This window comes from Camelus bactrianus, chromosome 6 (assembly GCF_048773025.1).
Source record: "Camelus bactrianus isolate YW-2024 breed Bactrian camel chromosome 6, ASM4877302v1, whole genome shotgun sequence".
NCBI lineage: Eukaryota > Metazoa > Chordata > Mammalia > Artiodactyla > Camelidae > Camelus > Camelus bactrianus.
Genome location: NC_133544.1, coordinates 43,214,012 through 43,236,214, shown reverse-complemented (window position 1 = coordinate 43,236,214; position 22,203 = coordinate 43,214,012). Strand labels below are relative to the sequence as shown.

General features: G+C 35.1%; 1 protein-coding gene across 1 annotated transcript in view; it reads right to left on the bottom strand.

The window, feature by feature from the left end:
• Positions 1-2,316: 2,316 nt before the first annotated feature.
• The window catches only part of MAP4K5 (mitogen-activated protein kinase kinase kinase kinase 5), a 112,756-nt gene continuing 92,869 nt past the window's right edge, over positions 2,317-22,203 (bottom strand). The window contains exons 24-33 of the mRNA XM_074365552.1: positions 21,417-21,419; positions 21,219-21,333; positions 20,790-20,848; positions 18,550-18,653; positions 16,509-16,686; positions 13,484-13,552; positions 10,941-11,033; positions 8,296-8,366; positions 5,988-6,043; positions 2,317-3,618 (exon numbers count right to left, since the gene is read on the bottom strand). Coding sequence (XP_074221653.1) covers positions 3,531-3,618; positions 5,988-6,043; positions 8,296-8,366; positions 10,941-11,033; positions 13,484-13,552; positions 16,509-16,686; positions 18,550-18,653; positions 20,790-20,848; positions 21,219-21,333; positions 21,417-21,419 — 836 coding nt within the window. The 3' untranslated portion in view covers positions 2,317-3,530. The remainder of the gene's footprint in view (positions 3,619-5,987; positions 6,044-8,295; positions 8,367-10,940; positions 11,034-13,483; positions 13,553-16,508; positions 16,687-18,549; positions 18,654-20,789; positions 20,849-21,218; positions 21,334-21,416; positions 21,420-22,203) is intronic.

Genomic DNA, 22,203 nt, shown 5'->3' with positions numbered 1-22,203 from the left:
GAGGATTCAGAAAACTTTTTTACCTCATCTCCACAATACCATATCCTCTCCCAACATAATTACGTTATAATTTTGACTGGATTATTATTTACTATTAACACTGTCATGCCATTCAACCACTGGTCATAGTTTACCTTATCTTTCCTATACAACATTTTACTTTCCTGGAGTTAATAACTGCATTTTTTGTTTGATTTCAGTGTTAGATAAGTTTTTGCTTAGAAACAGTATCATCACTGACTGAATCCCTCCACCCACTTGATTTCAGCCACAGGGCAGTGGACAGTTCTATTTGAGCTCAGATTCGTCTCCTGCTCTTCCAGTGTTCTGCTTCAGGGTGTTCTCTGACACTGAAGGGACCCATGTGGCCCTAGCGCAAGATGCAACTTAGTACTTCAGGAGGTAATGCCCTGGCGGCAGCTCAACCAGGGAGGACTGAGGGTCTGGATAAATGCTCCAGCCACTTGTCTTTCAGGAGACGATTGGGGGAACTATTATGGAGCTTCTTAGAAGACCTGGTGGAATCCTACTTTCACTGTCTACACAGCAATGACCTCAATAATGCACCTTTATGTTGACCATTCCCCTTCTCCATTTCAGTATCACAAGTCCCTCACTCTGACTTTTTGGAGTGCGGAAGATGCATCAGGTAGTTCATAAGTTTAAACTTTCTGAGTCTCTCTGGAGCTTCTGATCTGCTTCACTATGTTCTGTATGCCTGGTGTGGTGCCATCCTTGGATATCTCATCACCACTGTCTGGGGACTTCCTTCATCTCTCTCTTATGCTGAAGCCCAGTCTTTGTACCTTATGTCTTCATTTTGTTTGGTTTATGCCCTTATTTTTATGACGCACATCTTCTAGTAGCTTCTTGAGAAAGACCATATGAGACATAAAGTTTGTGGGACCTCATGCAAATAAAAATGTCCTCATTTTACCCTTAGGTTTGATTAATAGTTTATTTGGATCCAGAATTTTAGGTTGGAAATTTTTCAGACTTTTGAAGGCATTGCTTCCGTTCAAATTTGAAGCTATTCTGATTCTTATTACTTGGTATTTGACTTGTTCCTTTTCTTCAGAAACACAACAGATCTTCTCTTTGACCCCAATATCCCTGAAATTTCATAATGATGTGCTTTGGCATGGATTTTTTTCCCATCCATTGTGTTCTTTCGATCTAGAATCCGAAGTTCTTTAGTACTGGAACTATTTCTTGTAATACTCTACTGATTCCCTGTTTTCTGTTCTTTTTGGAACTGTGGGAGAATTGATATTGGGCTTCCGGGGCTGTTAATACTCTTAACTTTTCTCCAATATTTAAATTTCTTTTTGTTTCATTTTCTGAGAAATTTCTTTAACTTCATACTCTAAATCATCTCCTGAATTATTCAGCTGTGCTATATTTTTTCTAATAGCTCTGTTTTTTGAAAGCTTCTTTTTTTATGTCATACTCTTGACTCAGAGTTGCAACATCTTTCCAAAGATATTTTTTCTATTGACATTTTCTTCATCTTGCATAGTCTGTTTCCTTTAAGTGCTTTTTCCCCAACTGTTTTCTCTCTTTCATGTTAGAGGCCTTCCTCAGATGTTTTCTAACTCCTGGTTGTTTAATCGTTTTTAATTGCACGAGGCTAAAAGACTAACTGCAGGCTCTGGATGCATGCATGGGTAGTGGGCACATAGCTATGATTATCACTGCAGAGTTACCTAGCTGAGCAGCTTAGAGAGAACACCTCTGATGGCAGGATTTGTTTAGGTCTTTCCACTTGCACTGGCCAGATGGCACAGAAAGACTTCCAATATTGTTAGGATGGGAAGATCTGGCTGCCAGGATTCAGTGAGAGAAGGAGGATACCAGTCTTTGTATACAGAAGGTAAATACTTCCTGTTTTGAGTATGGTCCCCTGCCATGTGTTGTATCCAGTGTCCTTCATTCCAGAGGCCCCATTTAACAGACCCCCCAAAACAGCAAGACACTTACCAAAATCATATGTGCATTTGTAAAGGACAATACTTTATATTTCATTTGCATAACCTTTTATTGTTTGCATATTGCATAGTGAAAAGAATAGAGTCACAAGACTCATGGTGTGGCTCAACCATCAACTTGCTGTGTGAATTGGGTAGTCTTGTAACCTTGTTAACCCCTTATCTTCTCATCTGAAAAGTGGAGATGGTGATAATACCAAAGACTGAATGAAAAAAACTGTCTTCCTCTCAAGTAATTTCTCAAAATGAATCTATAGTTCGCTGTTGCCAACCCCCTGTTCATCATCCCAACAGTAACTGTTTTCAATAAATGCATTAAGACAACAGGTACCAATGTGAACCTTTAATTTTGAATACTAACAATAGCAGAAAGGAAGAAAACTCAAGAATGGCCCTATCCTTTCTTATTTTTAGAATACTGGTTTTTATAGTACTTATTTATACTATCCCATCAGGAATTAAACTTCATTTAAAGATTTTTTTTCCTTAAACCTACTCCACATGAATACCTACATATGTGAAAAACCCAAGAATACATGTGTAGTTGCTTTACAGTTTCCCCTATGGTATAGTATAAGTAAAATACATATCATGGGCAGTTAAATACTTCCCCCCCAACATTAGGGATGGTAATATATATGAAGATTAATTTCTTATGTATTATCCCTAATGTAAAAAAAATCACAGGTATATTATACTGCTTGTCAAGAATACATACACACGGTAGTCACATCTAGACATACACACTCCTTCTAATAATATTTCAACCATCATCAATACCTTCTGTATGACCCCCTACAACTATTTGTAGTTGAAAAAACAAAACTCCCTTTTAAGGCAATTCTGGATGATATTATATTACAAAATACTTGAGTTAAATAAAACTGCATGTATGTACTGAACCTCCAAACACACTGCCTTTAACCCCTCAAAGTACTAGTCTTAAAAGGTAAACAAAATTTTTATACATTATAAAAAAATTAAGCTGCTCTGCAACCCTCCTTTACTAAAAGTTAGATACATTACACCACTCCAGCAAGAGATTAATAAATAAGGATTAAATATTCTATTTTACAAAAACATACAGAATGGCCAATGTAAAAGTGAAAGGCTTATCTGGTAATTTCTTTATCGAATTATGTTCATTAAGAAGGAATAAAACATGGTATAAAATGAGAAAACTGTCACTAAATTTCTCTCTCTCAAGATAATCACATGAGTTGTTATCTAAAAATATCATGGCACCCTTGTTACAAACATTATTTTTTTTTTAAAAGACTGTGTCTCCTGGAACTAGAGGACTATTTGTCTCATAGCTTTTATTAAGCAAACTTGATATAACCACCACACAGTGGCAAGAGATAGAATAGCTGTTTCCAGCTACAGAAAATATTGAATTTTACCTTAAAGTACACATCACTTGAGTTACCACCCATGACAATTAAAGCAAATAAGTGTAGTCTGTACTGAATTTCCTTAAGATTTTTTTGCTTTCAATGGAATGTATTCACTTTCCTGTCATTTGAGACCAGTTTCTGTCGCTTAGTAACTATTTTCATGTCCAGCCAAGATGTAAAGATTGCTGTGTGCAGTAGGATTTTCCGTTGGCCTACTTTCCAAAACGACAACTCTGCAATTAAACCAAAACAAAAGTCTTGTTAAAGAGTAAAAACAGAGGTTTCATCTTCAAATACGAACATCAAACCAGGAAAGAATATCACTGTTCACATTCACATAAGATTATACAGTGATCATAGGTGCTCGGTCCAATTCAGCTTTACATTTTATAGCATAAAAACAAAACTGAGTAAGAATCGATGAATTTATGAATATAAAATATTGAAAGCATTTCAGGATAGTCTCATTCTAACTAAAACCAAATTTGCTTACTTGTATATGCCAACAACAGGTATAATAAAGCTTTAGAATATACACTAAAAAGAAGGGGATGGAAGAAGGGCTGAGAGACTAAAATAGGATCCTAAGAGACACCCATTCACAATGTTCTTCAAGGTATTTGAAAATAAATAGTTTAAAAAAGTATGAAATAAGGCCATCTCCCTTGTCACTGGAACAAGGGCAGGGAAAGAGTTCCATCAAGGGACCAATAGGAAGAAAAAAACAATCAAGTGTCATATCATAGGATTGACACTGTGGGGAAGACAGGTTTGAGAACAAAATAAAAAAATAATATACACAGGCAGAGAAAAAAGTCTAGAAGGGGAAATGGGGAGGGGGGAAGTTGCAAATACACTTTATAATTTTCTAGTGTATGAATTTCCTACAACTGGCATATTATTACTTTTGAAATGAAAACAACAAAAAAGTAATATGTACTTAAATTATGCATTACAGAAAAGTAGGTGAAAATAAAATTACCTATAATTCAACTGTGCAATTTACCATTATTAATATTCCGACAAACTTAGCTTTTTTTCTCCTAGACACTAATCCCTGTATTTAAACAGTACCAATTTTTAAAATTACTTTAAAAATTAAGACAAAACAAAAACTTTGGTTAAGATATGTATATCTTAAAATCAAGGAGATGCTCAAGTAAGAAGATAACCAGAACAAGGCAATGGTCTAAAAAAAAGTAGTGGCAGAGAATGGAGAAACAACACAGGCAAAGAAGGGAATAGCTGAAGGAGAAAATTCCGGGGGAGGGGGTGGAACGATAACAAGTAACTATGAGGAATGGCTTCTAATGTGTACCCTCTATCAAGCAGACTTCTCTCCTACTATGTCTCACTAAAGTGCTGTCTGCGCCAGGATCACTGGAGGACCCACAATTCTCTTGTCAGCCCTTCCTGGAGAAGCAAGAGCCTCCCATTCCAGAGTCATTTACCAGGTGGTCCTCAAAGTCCTTCTTTTTTGAAGGACTAGTTAGTTGGTGGCCATGCTCTATGGGCTTACCTTTTTTTCTCACTGAGGTAGATGCCATTTTCCAAAAATCATCTTTCCCCTCACAAAAACCTCTTAAAATTTTTTCTGGAGTCATAATTCCATCCCCACCCCTTTCCTTAAGTGTGTAATATTTAAGCAATGATTCTGTGATAGACCGAACTTGGAAGATCAGAGGTTCTCAATCCTTGCCTCAGGACTAATGCACACCACTATGGCCAATTTTGCTGCAGTAACTACTTTTGGTGGCAAAATAGGGAGAATGGGTATTTTATTCACTATAGAGGTAGACAAGATAGACTTGAAGAACAAAAGCTATAAATTTTTTTTCATAAGATAGCACAGTTTTGGAACTTATCTTTCATTTTGACCACAGAGACCACATAATTCCTTCTAATTTAGAATGACCTCAGAAACTGAGTCAAATATTTTTTGATATAAAAGTAAATGTAAGGAGGTGCATATTCTGTTGGATTTATATAGTAATAGTTAATAGAAGTTAACATGCCAGGAAGAAATGACAAAAACCAAGGAGCCTGAACTACATCATGGTACTACAGACATAAAAACCTACATTAACATATTTCATCTTAGCTGAGTGTAACTATCTCTACAATCATGATCCTCACACTGACAAAAGATTGCTTTATTGGCTAATTAAATAAAACACTGCACTCTCTCTCTCAATAAAGATACTGGGACATTTCTGTAAGTTCCTGAGCCCTTTGAGAATTTTGTTTCACACACACACACAAATAAATGAACAAACCAAACAAGAACAAACACGTGGATACAGAATGGCTACCATGGGGAAGAGCTGGGGGCAGAGGGAGAGTGAAATAGGTAAAGGGGATTCACTGTATGGTGATGGAAGGAAACTGAACTTTTGGTGGTGAGCACACTGTAGGGTATACAGAAGTAGAAATAAAATGTTGTACACATGAAACTAGTATGTTATAAACAAATGTTACTTCAATAAAATAAGTAAGTAGATAAATAAAAAAAGTTTTGTTTGAAACACAGTCAGAGGTTGACAATATAATTAAAAATACAATCGTTAAAACTTCTTTGGTAATAAAATAACCAAACTATTACCTGTCTGATCCTAATAAGCGGAAAACTCTTGTTTCATCTGAAATTTCCTGGGTAACCTATGAAAAAGGATACTTATCAGTAACACTTTAGTTCCCATATTATTTAAATAATAATTTAAAAGTCACTTCGAGTAATTATTAAACAGAATGATAATTTTTGATAGACTTAATTCCTCAAATGAAAGAAATTTATTAAGTTTTTTTTGACTGCTTACTAGTAGAAACAAACCAACATTTACGGAGCATCTGGTATGGGCCAGGCACTTTCCTTAGAAGAATTCTTTGTGATATGTATTATCATTCCCACAATATTAAAGATAAAACTAAGACACAGAGAAGTTAAGTAACTTGCTTAGGTCATATGACTGTAGACCCGAGATTTGAATACAGGTCAGCTGGACGGCACTGCCCTACTCTTTCTTTTCTATCACATCCCACGGCCCACCTCATTTCAGCAGAGCAGCAGACAGTCCCATGCACCAATGTTTTACATCTGTGTACCTGTGGCATTCCTCCACTCTGTCTTCTCCAAAGCTAGAGAAGGTACTCAGCCATGCACAGGTACTATTCTAAAGTGTGGATGTTTATACCCCTGGGGGTAACCCTTAACTAACAAGGAGAGCAGCTGGTATATAAATACACCAGCCTCCCCACATTTAAATGAGTCAATTCTGAGGTGTGTTCCACACTGTTCCTCAGTGGTCCTTAAGGGGTTAAGCCCTGGTTGTCCATAGTGGGAACCAGTTTACTAATCTGCTCTTTACTGGCATTCTGCCCCTCTCCATCTTACATTCCTCACTCTAGCACTTGTTTTCTGGGATCTACTCCCAAATAAACTACCTGCAGTTGAGTCCTTGTCTTAGGATCAGCTTTTGGAGGAACCCAAACTATGACAGTGTGGATATTAAATAAGTATCTGTCTGATATTAATGTAAGTAATAAGTAATAGTCTGATATTAATGAGTTTGCCGTCTAACTGAGAAGATGCAATCATAAACCCGAATGAGAAAATAAATTTGGTGCTATCCTAAGTGGAGGTGATTTTCAGAGTATTAAGTTCAGAACGTTCCAATCATTGTGGACTAGAGTGGCTGAAATGTTACTTTATGAATATTACGGCCAGGCCCAAGTCAAAGAATGAGAACATAAGCAGAAAGAAATAGGTAAGCAAGATGACTTAAAAACAGGGAGCAGAATCCGTACTTGATACGGTAAATACCAAGTATCTTCTATAGATCTCTAACCACAGTAGTGACACAATGAAAACAGCACCTAAGGACAATCTTTTGCAGCAGGTGGGACTGTAGGCTTCATTAAATGCAAGGGCCTGGGGACACTTAGTGACACGGTCAGTGACTAAAACTGACATATTCAAAGACAGATAATGTCATTTTCTCTGGGAAGCATTCTAATTCCACATTCATAGAAAAGGTGGAAACAGTTATATGTAAACAACAGTGTAAAGGTAACTCAAATAGAAGATTTTAAGCTTCAAAGTAAGTCCACAAATGAGGCCCTGGTGTATAAGAATTACACAGGCCCTCACACAAATGAGAAATGTCTCTGTTAGTACTATCTAAATTATTAGGATTCATCTCTCAAGGTGGGAGCCCAAGTCTCAGCTACATGAAATGTATCCTGATTATCTCAGTAGAAGTGATTTTTGGAGACCCTTCACATCCAGGCTCTGTCACTTAACTAGCTCTGTGACTCTGGGCAAGTTACTTAACCACTCTGTGCCTGTAAAAATGGGTATATGAATAGTACCTAACCTTACTGGATTACCTTGAATAGTACCTAAACCCCACTATGTTACTAGCCTTAAGTAAGTTAATAATTGTAAAGTGCCCAGAACAAAGACACATAAAGGTTTGACACTTAGTAATAGTGTCTTGCATGTAGTTGATACTCAATAAATACTTACTGATGAGTTAATTTTCTTAGTTCTGTGATCCAAAACATGCTAATTTAGCATTTTAAATATAACATTAAAAAATAAGTTGCATATTTATAGATTATGGAAAAAGCTTATTAAGTTTAGAAACGTTTAGTAAGCTTAGAAACCATATTTGTAAATTACAAATAAGAGGACTGAAGTTGTGTAAAGTCATGTTGGACAATTCCTTGTGGCTACTGAGAATTATACAATAAATACAAAACTGAACATTTGAAGGGAAAATCCTGGCAATTTTGTTCTACCAGTTCATAGCATTAAAGGCACTGTGAGCTGAAAGAAAATGCATAAAATGAATGTTTCAATATTTAAAATTATTAGTGGGAATCACAGGAGGTAATCTGAGATGCCTTACCTCATCTGATTTGAAGCTTTTACCCTGCATTCCATGTTTCCAGAAAGCCAGCACACTGTCTTGAAGGCATACTAAAAAAGATAAGGGAGAAGGGAACTAAAATAAAGCAGAGTAGTGCATTATACATCTTCCTTAGCAGTTTTTAATAAATGATGATGTAAGGCTATTCAAGTACGTGGTGCATAATTCCACTGTCTAGACCATTAGTTCCCAACATTTTTGTGGCTAAGTCATGTTGAAGCTCAAATAATTTATTGAGGCAGGGTCATGCAAGTTTTCAAAGATACATATAACAGGCATTTATTTAACAACGGGCTAACTTCTGATGAGCTAGATATCAGCATATTAACTTTTCTTTTATACAGTATCTATTATCTCAGGTAAATAAAATAATAAAAACATATAATTGGGTTTTTGGATTAAAACATGGTTATTTAAATACTGTCGTATATTTAAAAGTAGCTATTAAGGAAGCATCTTTTATTTATGCTCACATTTTCCCTATTACTAAATTATTAAAAATAAACCTGTCTCATAATCCCGAATTTAACAGCACACTGAATATTTATGATCTGTGAGCCAATTCTGATTCAGAGGGGCTCTCACTTACAGCACTCTGCTGCTGCCCTGGCCCTCTAAGGCCTCCAGAGACCCTGGGCCTTTGCCTTGGTCCTGTAGGCCCCAATGCCCCAAGATGGTTCACAGATTTGAGTCAAACTTGCCCACCTTCCTGACGGCTTTAGGTTCAGGAACGAACATGACCCCAAAGTGTGGCCACCCCACGACATGCCATGTCACCTCCTACTCCCCAGCCACTCCCACGACCCCCTGGGGTGGCCTGAAGGTCTTGGAGGGAAACCTGTTCTTGCTGCGCCTTGTCCAATTCTGTGTCCTGTTTGGTGCTAAGCACAGGCCTGGGCCCATGGAGGGACACATATGGGATCATTTAGTGAGTGGTTTAGAAACAGAGTGGCAGGACCCCCAATTTGGGGCCCAGAGTGGGGTAGAGCAGGGCCTCTGGGTCCTTCCTGGCAGGAGGCTGAGTCATTAAAGCAGTGAAGGAGAGAAAGAGAGAGGGAGAGAACCCATTTGATTGTTGGAGAGTTAGCCATAAACCCTATACCAGTAAAGGTGACAGGAGAAAGTGACTAAAATTTATTATATTTCTTACTAGAATATTGATCCTGTAAAAAGTTAATGTAAGAATGTCCTGGAAACATAATTTAGCTCAATAAAATCAAAGTATTTTACAATAACAAAACATACAAGTTTCACTAACCATGAAGTAAAACCCAGTTACTGATTTTATTTTTAAAAGGCGATTTAAAGGGACTCTTTTTACACAGGTGGGTCCTTGTAATTATTTCAAGGTTCAATGGAAAGGAGAGATGGTAGCCTCAGAAGAACAACTTTTACGTAACAACTAATATTCCCTAAAAAATGGGGCACATAGGAAAAAGCTGAGGTAGGGACTAGAGTGTTTCAGTTAAAATCAAGAGAATCTAAAGATCTGTATGTTGGAATCTCTACTGAAAATATTAAAACTCAGAAACTGGCATGCAATATCTAGCATATAAAGCAGTAAAAGAAGAAACTAGTTCCAAAATTCCTTTTGTCGTGGTATCTAAAGAAAGGTTAGGTTTTCTGCTTGAATACGTTAAAATTTCCAATCAAAACCAAATTACTTCTATGTAAGATGTTTACTCAGAGGGATGAATGTATTTTGCGACAGGTCAAAACTACATTTGAGAAGCCATTAAAATATTAAAAAAATAAACAGAAAACTTTCTAAATAATGAGAAACAACATTTTTAAAATTGTATACAATTGTAAAATACAGATTTTTTTTTTATGGCCCAAACGAAAATTGCCAACTTTGTTTTAACTGTTTTTGACTTATGGTAGAATCATATCATAAATTGTTCAAAATGTTTCCAGCCACAATATTTTTTTCATAAGTTCTATCACCCCTGAGGAAAATACTTACTGATATATAACCAATGAGGATGCAAATAAAATATAATTTTTACTATAAAACCAATGAGTATTACAGAGTAAAATACTCATTGAGACAAGGAAGCAAATTAAAATGGCACAGTAGTTTTCAGGTCCTGTGGGAAACTAGTTATTTATAGACCTAAAAGCAAAAAACCATCAACACACTTCAACCAGAATCTTATACGGCAAAGAATTACAGCATACCTAACACTGTTAATCACAACACACAAATACCTTCATGACTGGGAAAGAATTAGACGAAGTATAACTCACTTGACGCAGCAAAGGAAACAATGAACAGAAACTTAAGAAATGATTTCATGTTTTAAATATTCAAGAAACAACAATAAAAGATTCATTATGGTCCAGATCTGCACGGTCCCATATGATAGCAACTAGCCACATGTGGCTATTTACATCAAATTTTAAACTAATTAAAATTATAAAAATTAAAATAAAAATGTAGCACTAACCATGTTTCAAGTACTTAACAGGTGTGGTTAATGACTACTGTATTTAAGAGTACAGAGAACATTTCTAAATCAAAGAAACGTCTGTGAGACACAGTGCTGGTCTAGATAACCCTAAGTAGAGAATGAACAAAAAATCAAGTACTCTAAATGCATTATTTAAAAAAGGAGACTTACCTACAGATTCAATGCGAAAATCAAAACTTAGCTCAGAGGCCAGTTTCTTACTTGATTTTAGTTTTCCTTGTAGATTTACAATTTTTACAAATTCTTAAAAAAGAAAAAAACTGTCAAGACTGGAAATACAAGTTTGCTAAAATGAACATAACTTGATATGTGGATTTTACATAGATATGGAACAATATTCTTAATAAAGTTCAACCATTTGATTCAAGCATGCACAGTGAAAAATTCTCATTGACATGTTCTGTAAGAGAGCCTCCTTTAGTAAATGGCAGTTCCACTGCCATATTTTTCTTTTTTACGTAGTATATACTGAATACCTACATTCTCATTTTTTTAAAAGTACAATGCGTCTTTAATAGTGGTTACCTTGTGCCCAAATATTTAGCAATAAAAGTTGATTTTTTCCCCTTACAAATTACATAAGGTATTATAAATAATATTTGCAGTACTTTTATTTTTTAACAGTTTAAATCTTATTTTTTATTCTCCTGTGGTATGCTATGTTTAATGTTAACAGTATGGTTGCCAAAACTATTGAAATGTGACCACATGTCCATGTCTAAATGCTGCAGAACAGTATAACTTTATTTAACAAAAATGGTATTTTACAGCTGAGGTCTTAAACTGATGCCTACGTGTACCGCCAACCACAAACCTGGGTGATGTTTATTACCTAGTACTTCTTAACTTAGTATATGAGTAATATTCTACAGAAGTACAAGGGAGAAAAAAAGTACTCTTAGGGGTCATAATTTCTTTATAAGTAAAACTCTGGAATAGAGAACACACACGAATAATTTTCTTTCATTAATTTATTTTTAATTAACCATCTTAGCTCTGACTTAGAAGAATCTTCTCTCTGCATTACTTTCTCATCTGTCTGCCATGATTTGTGATTACAGGCCCACCTCCGTTGCTGCCTAGTAAGACTGATTTGTACTGTATACTTGACAAGTAATTTTTGAAATCTTACACTGCTCCTTAAAAAAAAAAAAACCAACTCAAGAAAGTCAACTTTCCATTTATCAGGAATAATTGGGAAATAGAAGGCCTATTTAATCAAAGGTTAAGAAAAATTTTTGATAAAGTACATAAATCAACAAAATGAAAACTAAGTACAATTTATTTTCCTTAGATGACTCAGAAGGTATTTAGGGATTTAATGTTAAAAGTTCAACATTATTAAATTTTGATTATCGGATTATTTGGTTAATCAGTACTGAGCTTTCTACTTGTTTGGGTAAAAAAGAATTTATCAAATTCACTTAAGGGTTACCAAATAACACTCCAATCTTATCAGTATTCAAAGAATCAAAAGTACTTAAAGAAGGGATGATGGGCAAATGAAACATACTGGGTTCTGGTTTCCTTATCTATAATATTAGATGATCTTTATGATTCTATAAGGTAAGTTCACTAGGGAAAACTTTAGAGAATAAAAATTAAGACAAAAATACAAATTCAGAAATGGAACAATTTAAAAAATAACCCTAAATATCTATGGGCAGGTCTAGTAATTTTAAAATATCAGAATGAATCAAACCATAGCAAATATTGCCAAGTTTCAAATACAATTCCAAGTGTGGGTAAATTTCACTTGCAGGATTCACTGCCTAAAAATAAGATGGGTTTCAAGAATTAAAGTGATTTGCTTGCAAAACTGAAAATACTTCTTGTTAAAGAATTTTTTCTGTCTCTCCACTGCATACATAGTACAACACACACATCTATCAGTAACATCTCTCCCTGCATCCAAAGAATCACATCTAGCAGATGGAGGTGTCAAATCTATTTGTACATTAGAATACCATACTGACATGATTCCAAAAGTTCATGTTATATGACTGTAAGTGACCATATTAGTATAACCTGCTATTTTTTCATTAATTACAATGAGTTATGTGTTAAAACCCTCAAAATAGTTTATACAGAATAATTTTATACAGAGGTTTTATCCCAAGGTTATGGTAAGCTGTTCTAGTATGTTTGTCCCTCCATGTATCCATGGGGAAATTGGTTCCAGTAACCCTCAGATACCAAAATCCATAGATGCTCAAGTTCCTCATATAAAATGTCCTAGTATTTGTATATAACTTATATACATCCTCCTGTATACTTTGAATCATCATGAGATTACTTATAATACCTAATACAATGTAAAGGCTACGTAAATAGTTGCCAGGCACTCAGCAAATTCAAGCTTTGCTTTTTGGAACTTACTGGAATTTTTTTTTTTCTGAATATTTTCAATCCATGGTTGGCTGAATAGAGAATGTGGAACCCACTGATACAGAGGGCCAACTGTATAATGTTTCCAAACAATAAACAAAAAGGTCACAGAGGATAGTAATAACAAATAGATCAATTAATTACTGTATCTGTAGCCAATTTAGGTTTTTCACCAATAAAACAAGCCACTCAAGGTAGAAAAGTGAAAGTCTACTCTCTTGATTCTATCAGATAAATCCATCAATTCCATGAAAAATGTTGTATCAAGTAGTATACTTAGAATAAAATTTAAAAATAATACTTACTATCTAAACACACTAAAACAGTATCTCTCTCCAACTGTGTTACATGAATGGAATCTAATTGCTGACTGCCTTGGGGGAAAAGAAACAAGGTTACAGTTATGCAACATGCTTTAAAAACTATAACTTAGAAGAGAAACACAAATTTTGACTTTATTCTGTGATTTTAAACGAGTCTTTGAAATTTAATACAGAAATTATATTTTGTAACGCTATATTATCTTCTCAAAAATATATGTACCTTGATTTAAAAGAACAAAGGAAAGTCTTAAGCAAGGCTGAGTTGAAAAAGGCTCAATGTTATATTTAATTAATACCTCAGCTAGTTCTAGAAAGGCGAGTTACAGAAGTAAAATGAAGCAAAAGGTAAATATGGGGAAGAAAGAAAGATGCATGTTCTACAGTGACTAGATTTTGCTCTGCATTTTATCATAGCCAGTGGGAAGATGAAAACACCAGTTAGTGAATTGCTGTGTTTCTGATATAAAAATAAGTCAGTAATTCAGAAAAAGTAAAAGGATTAATTAATTAAACTACGATCAAAGAGAAATTTTCCTGGTACTGGTGTATGTGTGTGTGTGTGCATGTGTGTATGTGTGTAGGTGGTACGTTCTTTATTAGCAGGACACCAAGTAGCGTAATGAACAATTCTGTCAACATCTTTGCAGGAAACAACTTTCATCACTGTGCTACTTCTCTTAACATTCACAGGGCTACTTCTCTTAACATCTACTAATAGAAATGATGACATTTTTGCAAAACATTTTTGGTAAAACAATTCATTTTAGCCACTCAGATTGCTTGAATGGTCTAGCGGAATCTAAGAGAAGATTTTAGATTATCTGGAGTAGTCATTATTAACTACATCTCTTCAGGAAGCCCATGGATCCTCTCTCTTAAAAACTACACATCTAAGCATAAGCACAAAATCTTACACATTATTTTGGGGTGTTTGTGGACCTTCTAAAGCACATATAGTGAAGAATCCAGATCTACAGAATCAGTTAAACTGTTTGTCCCTCACGCAACATTTCAAAAATTAGCTTTTCTCAGTAAATCTATGTTCATGCATTTATTCAACAAATATTTATTGAGTGCTGATGACAAGCGCTAAGCACCATCCTTGGGGATTAGGATACTGAGATAACAAATCAAACTAAGATGAAAAGAGTCGTTGAATAGGGGATCACTTTAATTGTTACAACTGCTGCGATTTCAAGGCATGGCCCCAACAATAAACACAGCTGGGAGGTAGATTAACAATCATTTGTGAAGATGGAGAATTCTAATAAAGACAATCTCTGCTGTAGGGTGATTTGACTGTTTACCCTCAGACAGAGTCCTGGCTCTCCTCAGGAAGTAATTTTGGGTCTGCCTTAATTGAGTCTAGACAATGTTAAAAGTGGGTAGAGCAGTATACCTCTGGCATTTAAAGACAAAGCAGACAACAAAAAGCCCTCTACCTCGACCCCCCAAAATTCATGAGAAAACTCACTGACTGCCTAGCTTTGAGCAATGTAACTTTCTAATACATCATACAGAAGAAAGTAGTTGCAAACTCACATTAGATAACTGTATGAAATGACTTTCTCTACACTTTCTATATACCTAACCAGCAAAAACAAGTTAGGGCTGTCTGCCAAGTATGATCTTGGCTTTTAAATAAATTGACCTAAAATGCTTCTTTTTAGCGATAACTACATTATAGGAACACGTTTCTATTTGGGCTGATAAAACAATGTCATTTGCACCTTTCTCTTAGCTATACCAGGAGGGTATGCATCTAACTCAACCAAAAGCATTAAACAATAAATTAAAAAGAAAGGTGAGTGCAGGTGGGGTGGGAGGGGAAAGAATACATTCCTCTTTTGTTCTACTGGAAATTACAACTTGGTCCATAAAGACAAGGATCATAGTCCAGGGCATGCTGGAACTGCCTTGTACTGGGATGATAAACGTTTAAGAATTTTGTGAGCAGGATGACATCAGGTTGGTAGTTTGGAATGGGCCATGGTGGGAGTATTTATACCACAGAAACAGGCAACTGCTACAAACCAGGCTTCTCTGCACCCCAAGAGTCTGCTGCTAAACACTTACTAGGACACCACTAGTTCATACTGATTCTTATTCTGAAAGTGACATTAGCGTGGTTCTACATTAACTTCAATAGCTGGATTGTACAAAGAGTTCTTATAATTTAGCCTATAAATGATCAAAAGCCAAAGATACTTAATAAGAACCTTCAAACTTGTGATACTTTTAACAGACTTCTTCACAAGGTGATAAAGAATATAACAGTGGTCAGTAATGAAATAGTTATAACTAAAGCTTGCTTGACTTCATGTGTAAAAATAGCTTGATAAACCTGGGGTGACAAATGATCAAATAATATACCAGCACAACAAAAACAGTAAGCTGGCAAAATGAAGACCCTCTTCATTTTACTTATTATGTTGATTTTTTACATGAATTCTTGATTGATTTATCCCAATTTTAAAGTATGAAAATAAACTTCCCAACCTTTTCAGAGCTTTCATTGAAACACGCTTGATAAAATCCTGGGCTAACAAATCATTCTCAAAAAATCCAAGTGATATTTCACTGTATCTTTAAATGGTAAAGCTTGGACCCCACACACGAGAAGCTTCTATTCAAGTCTGAAAAGTACTAGAATGCAATCATTTTAAGAATGTGCAGGAAAAAAACTGACAGGAAAAAAAAGGTAAATTTCTTTGCTTTAGAAGTTGATAAAATTTGAAAATTATTTTCGAAAACCTAATGATTTAGTAAGTTCAAAGATTAACTGATAACAACTAAGACTTTAAAATATCAGGACTCATTAAAAGTTTCCTTGGTAAAATACTTTGTATCAACTTGCCTCAAGCAAATAGAGATCAAAAGTATATGCCCATGATCCTCTGGGCTTACTTGGGAATCTTTATTTGAAGAGCTCACGCAGGTTGAATCTATTCTGCTACTTTCATAAGCAAAAGCATTAATATTTTAACATAAAGTAAAAAACACTTACCTGCACCAATTTCTGTAAACCATGAAGAAGCAGAGTTCAAATTGATTGTCTCAAACTGAACGACCTGATTTGATTCAGTGCCCTTGCTAATAGCTACACAGACCATAGGGTATTCCTGTTCTGGTATGACCAGCATTTCAAAAACATTCAAAGGACTTGGCAAGGGAAAATCAAAGTGCTGCAAAAAATAAACAGAAGTGTAATTTAGAAACACTTTACCCATTCATACTGTTGTTGAATAAATTCAACAGAAAGGCTTTCCTTTTCTTGAAAAAAAATGACTACCTCTTACTGGCACAAAAATAGACATACAGATCAATGAAACAGAATAGAGCCCAGAAATAAACCCACACACCTATGGTCAATTAATCTACAATGAAGGAGGCAAGAATACACAATGGAGAAAAGACAGTCTCTTCAACAAGTGGTGCTGGGAAAGCTGGACAGTTTCATGTAAATCAATGAACTAGAACACTCATTCACACAACATACAGAAATAAAATGGTTTAATGACCTAACCATAAGACATGACACCATAAAACTCCTAGAAGAGAACATAGGCAAAACATTTTTTGACAAAAATCTTAACAATGTTTTCTTAGGTCAGTCTCCCAAGGCAAAAGAAATAAAAGCAAAAACAAACAAATGGGACCTAATCAAACTTAAAATTAAAAGCTTTTGCACAGCAAAGAAAACCATAAACAAAACAAAAAGAAAACTTATGGAATGGGAGAAAACTCGTGCAAATGATGATGCGACCAACGATTACTTCCCAAAATATACAAACAGCTCATAAAACTCAACATCAAAAAAACCAAACAAACAAAAAAACAAATACACCCTAACTAACACAACATTGTAAACCAACTATATACTTCAAAAAAACTCAGAATACCCAAATCAAAAAATGGGCAGAAGACCTAAACAGACATTTCCCCAAGGCACATGAAAAGATGCTCAACATCAGTAATTATTAGAGAAATGCAAATCAAAACTACAATGAGGTATCACCTCACAACGGTCAGAATGGCCATCATCGTAAGTCAACAAATAATAAATGCTGGAGAGGGTGTAGAGAAAAGGGAACCTTCCTACACTATCGGTGGGAATGTAATTTGGTGCAGTCACTATGGAAAACAGTATGGACATTTCTTAAAAAATTAAAAACAGAGCTACCATATGATCCAGCAATCTCACTCCTGGGTATATATCCAGAAAAGATGAAAAGTCTAACTCAAAAAGATACATGTACCCAATGTTCACAGCAGCACTATTTATAATATAAGACATGGAAACAACCCAAGTGCCCATTAACAGAGAACTGGCATAAGAAGATGTGGTGTATACATACACAATGGGTATTACTCAGCCATAAAAAGAATGAAATACTGCCATTTGTAGCAACATGGATGGACCCAGAGAATATTATGCTTAGTGAAACAAGTCAGAGAAAGACAAATGTTGTATCACTTACATGTGGAATCTAAAAAATAATTCAAATAAATCTATATGCAAAACAGAAACAGACTCAGAGACAGAAAACAAAGGGGAAAGGGAGTGGAGGGGGGAATATTAGAAGTATGGAATTAATGGATACAAAATACTATATATAAAATAGATAACAAGGATTTACTGTATAACACAGGGAAGTATATTCAATATCTTATAATAACCTATAATGGAAAAGAATCTGAAAAAATATACATGTATATCTGAATACTTGGTACATCTGAAACTAACACAATATTGTAATTCTTCAATTAAAAAATGACTACCTCTAAATGATCATAAGAATCAGTTCTCCATAAAAAATGTTTTAGAGAATTGGCCATATTCTTCTTTATGGATGTGATGTTTCTGGAAGTTTAACATAAGTTAAAGATGAAATCTTAAGAAGAACACAAAAACCACAAGTCAAATAAACACCTATAAATAACTATAAATGTGTTGACCATAGATGGTGGCAATGGGATCTTATTATTTTAGGTTCAGTTATGCAGCGTTTTCTAAAGAAGAAAAATGTGAACAAAGTAAACTATACCTTTATCAACATGAATTTCTGCATTGGCTCATACCACTGAAGTAAAACAATTCCAGACTGCAAAGCTCCACAGAGGTATTTATGTCCTGTGTAAGGGTTTCTTACTGGAAAGAAACAAAACAGATACAACCAAGACACTATTTTTATATGAAAATATAAAGTTTAGCTAAAAGCAATAACTGAGTTATATTCACCTAAAAGCTAAATGAGATTTCTTTATAAAGGCAGTGTTGATATATGGGATAAAAACAATTAAATGTGGCCTGCCATAAACCAAAATATGAATGGAAGAAGAACCAACTGAAGTGTTAACTTAGCTGATAAAGGTTATGTTCACTGGAATGATAAGAGTGGGCAGAAAGTAAAGAAAGATGATGTCTTTTTCTTTTGGCTTTGTTACCCTTCCCTTTCACCTTATTATCTCAATTTTAATTTATACATTTACTTCTAAACATCTTTAATGTACTAGATTCTTAAACACAGGAACTTTTTAAAAGAACAATATTTTAAGCACTAAAACACCTAAATTATTATACAATCTAAAGATCTGCTTCTTAATTAAACTGACCAAAAGAATACATTCTGACAAGAAAGTCTAGGAGACAACTGAAATGTATGATTCCATTTTCCGTGTATTAGTTTACAGCTGTCCACTTCAGACAAGATGAAAATAACTAATTATTTTACAACTAATAAAGACGTAACTTCCTTGACTCAAACTATAGCAACTCACCGGGTCCTTACTTCTGCCCAATTTGATTCCAATCAACAATAATTTTTTAAAATTATAATAGTAGTTATTTGCAGTAAGCTCTATCTTAATATATTTATGAGTTTATATCTCAGATTCTAAGTGTCTAGACCTTTATTAGAAGTCATAGATCTTGGGAATCTGATAACAGATAAGGACCTGATTCTCCCTAGAAAAATGCTCATGAAATTTACTTATAACTGGAGAGTATGCTGTGCAACTTACACAGTGCGAAGATCAATGTGTAAGCTCACTGATTAAACAAAAAGAATACACAAAAAGTTAGGAGCCCACGATCTGAAATCATAGACCAGGTCTGATCGAAGGTTCTTCTACCAGTGACATATGTACCATGAGTTGTTTGAGGGTTAAGTAAGATAAAATAATTATATAGCACAGAATTTAACCTTGTCCCAAAAGAGGTCTGGTCTTTGCCCTCCCTTTTGGGAGTTAACCTCTATACTTCAGGAAAGTCATGCCAGATAGGAGTGCCTTTGCTAGCTTGGGGCTGTGGGTCACTGTATACTCAACAATATGATTTAGAGTGGGGACTGGCGACACTCGATGGTCTCAGGGTGGAGGATGGTCATGCCAGGAAGACCAACTATGCTATTTAGTCTAGGGGCTTTGGGTCAGGCAGTTACCACCTGACCTCCAGAGGGTCTAGACATTGAGATCAGCCATGTGGGCAAGGTCTGCATCCTTGTTTATAATAAACACAAATATCTAGGGGGAAAGCATGCCTATGTGATAGAGCCCTAATAAAACCTCTGGACACTGAGGTTCCTGAGTAAGCCTCCCTGGTTAGCAGTGCTCTGTGTGTACTGTCACACATCACTGCCATAAAAGTAACGCGGTCCATATGTTGTCCATTATTCCCCAGAGAGAGGACAAAAGAAAACTCTACATCTGGTATTTTTCCTGGACTCTACCCTATGTATTTCTTCCCTTGGCTGATTTTACTCTATACCCTTTTCCTGTAATAAGCCATAACCAAGAGTATAACCACTTTCAGTGAATTCTGTGAGTCCGTCTAGTGAATTTTTGAACCCGTAGGTTGTTCTGGGAACTCCCCAAACTTGCAGTTGGTGTCAGAAGTGAGAATGGTCTTGTGTGGACCATTCCCTCCAGCTTTATAGTTGCCAAACTCATGAAATAAAAATGCTCATAAAGCAATAAACAATAACTGTTAAATAAATGGAAGTGTTAAATGAAAACTAGGATATTAGCAGAGATAGAGCCTTATGGGCTATGGTTAAAAAATTCGAGGAACATTATGCTCTGAGAAAGCATCAGGGATGTTACCTTCAAGCATTTTTCTGCCATGTCACACTCACTATACATTCTTGAGTCTCAATGGTCCCTGAACTCCTTATTTAAAACAAATATAAAGCCTACCTTCCTTCAATTAACACTATAAGAGTCTTCAGAAAATTTTAAAGATGTTAAAAGTTCTAACCATGTAGTTTGAGAAATAGCATTTACTCACCTATGCAACATTTGTGGCAGCCTTTTGTATCAGGAATCTTTGTTGTTAAAGCGAACTTTCTGAAAACACAGGACAATATAAATGTACTCTCCTACAGTGGTTCCCAAACAAGTGATCTGTGAATCACTTCCATTAGAATCAGTCAAGGAGCTTAAAAAAAACTGTCTTAAACTCTGACCCTAAACTGCCTGATTTTATAGACCTGAGGCAGGGCCTGGGAATCTGTACTATAAAACTTATATGGGTGATTCCCACGGACAGGCAAGTTACAGAAACACCGATCTTTTGAATTCTACATGACATTTACTTTAGTGTAAACTACCTTTCAAAATTAAGACAAAGGAGTTTTTCAGTGGGCAGGGAAGATGGGCTGTTTTAAAAATAGACACTAATTCCCCTCAATACCAGTAGAATCAAAATATTTTGTACCTTGGTAGTATGCGGTCTGGAAACCTATGAGTTTGAATATGGGCAGCAAGTCCTGGTTTTTTGGCTTGTTCAAACAAAGCTATAAGATTATGAGAGTAGAGCTGAAAGGTTTTTCCTATAAAAGAGAAACATGTTATTTTTATTAGAATTATTTACAGCAAAGAAATATAATTTTCAAGCAAAAAAAAAGATAATTACCTTCTAAAATGATGAGTCCAGAAATGTTCAAAAAGCCAAGCAAAATAGAAAAACACAGTTAATACTATTTTGAAGATAATAAATAAAATGAATTTCAAAGCAAATAAATAATTGTGTTTCCCAACACATAAATTAGATATACTCTAATAGGTGATCTGGGCAGAATATGTAAACCATAATGAAGCCAACATAGAGAAATTGTTAAACATCTTTGTACAATGGTTTGAGTTACAATGATGTACATGTGATTATTTTAGTACGACATGGACAATTCCGTAACTATATTACGTTATCTTTCAGAGACAGTCCTATTTACCAGTAATCTACCACACTACCTTGGATTAAAGCTGTGAATGAAGTCTTAAGGATAACAGATTGAAATACTAAGAAGGGGATATATGGTAAACATCTTCTGACTCCTTATTATACATGATATGGTATTATAACAACCCAAATTAGTATTTATCACTTTACTATTAGAAAACATGAAAAAAAATATGGTCTTATCCTCAACAAAATTTTCTGTATTTTTTCAACATGCAAACGTTCTGCCTGACACTATACCACCCTTTCTCTCTCCAGTCCCCCTTCATATATAGCTCGCTACCCAGGCAGCTACACCCATGTACATGTATGTGTGTGTATGCACACAAATGCAGACCCTTAAGCAGAACATTTTCTCCTACCGAGCACTGCTACCTACCTTCATTCAGTGTTATGGGTCATTCTAACTAGAATTTGGGAAGAACTATCTTACAGGCTAACGTTTCCTTGCTTTTCTAAATAT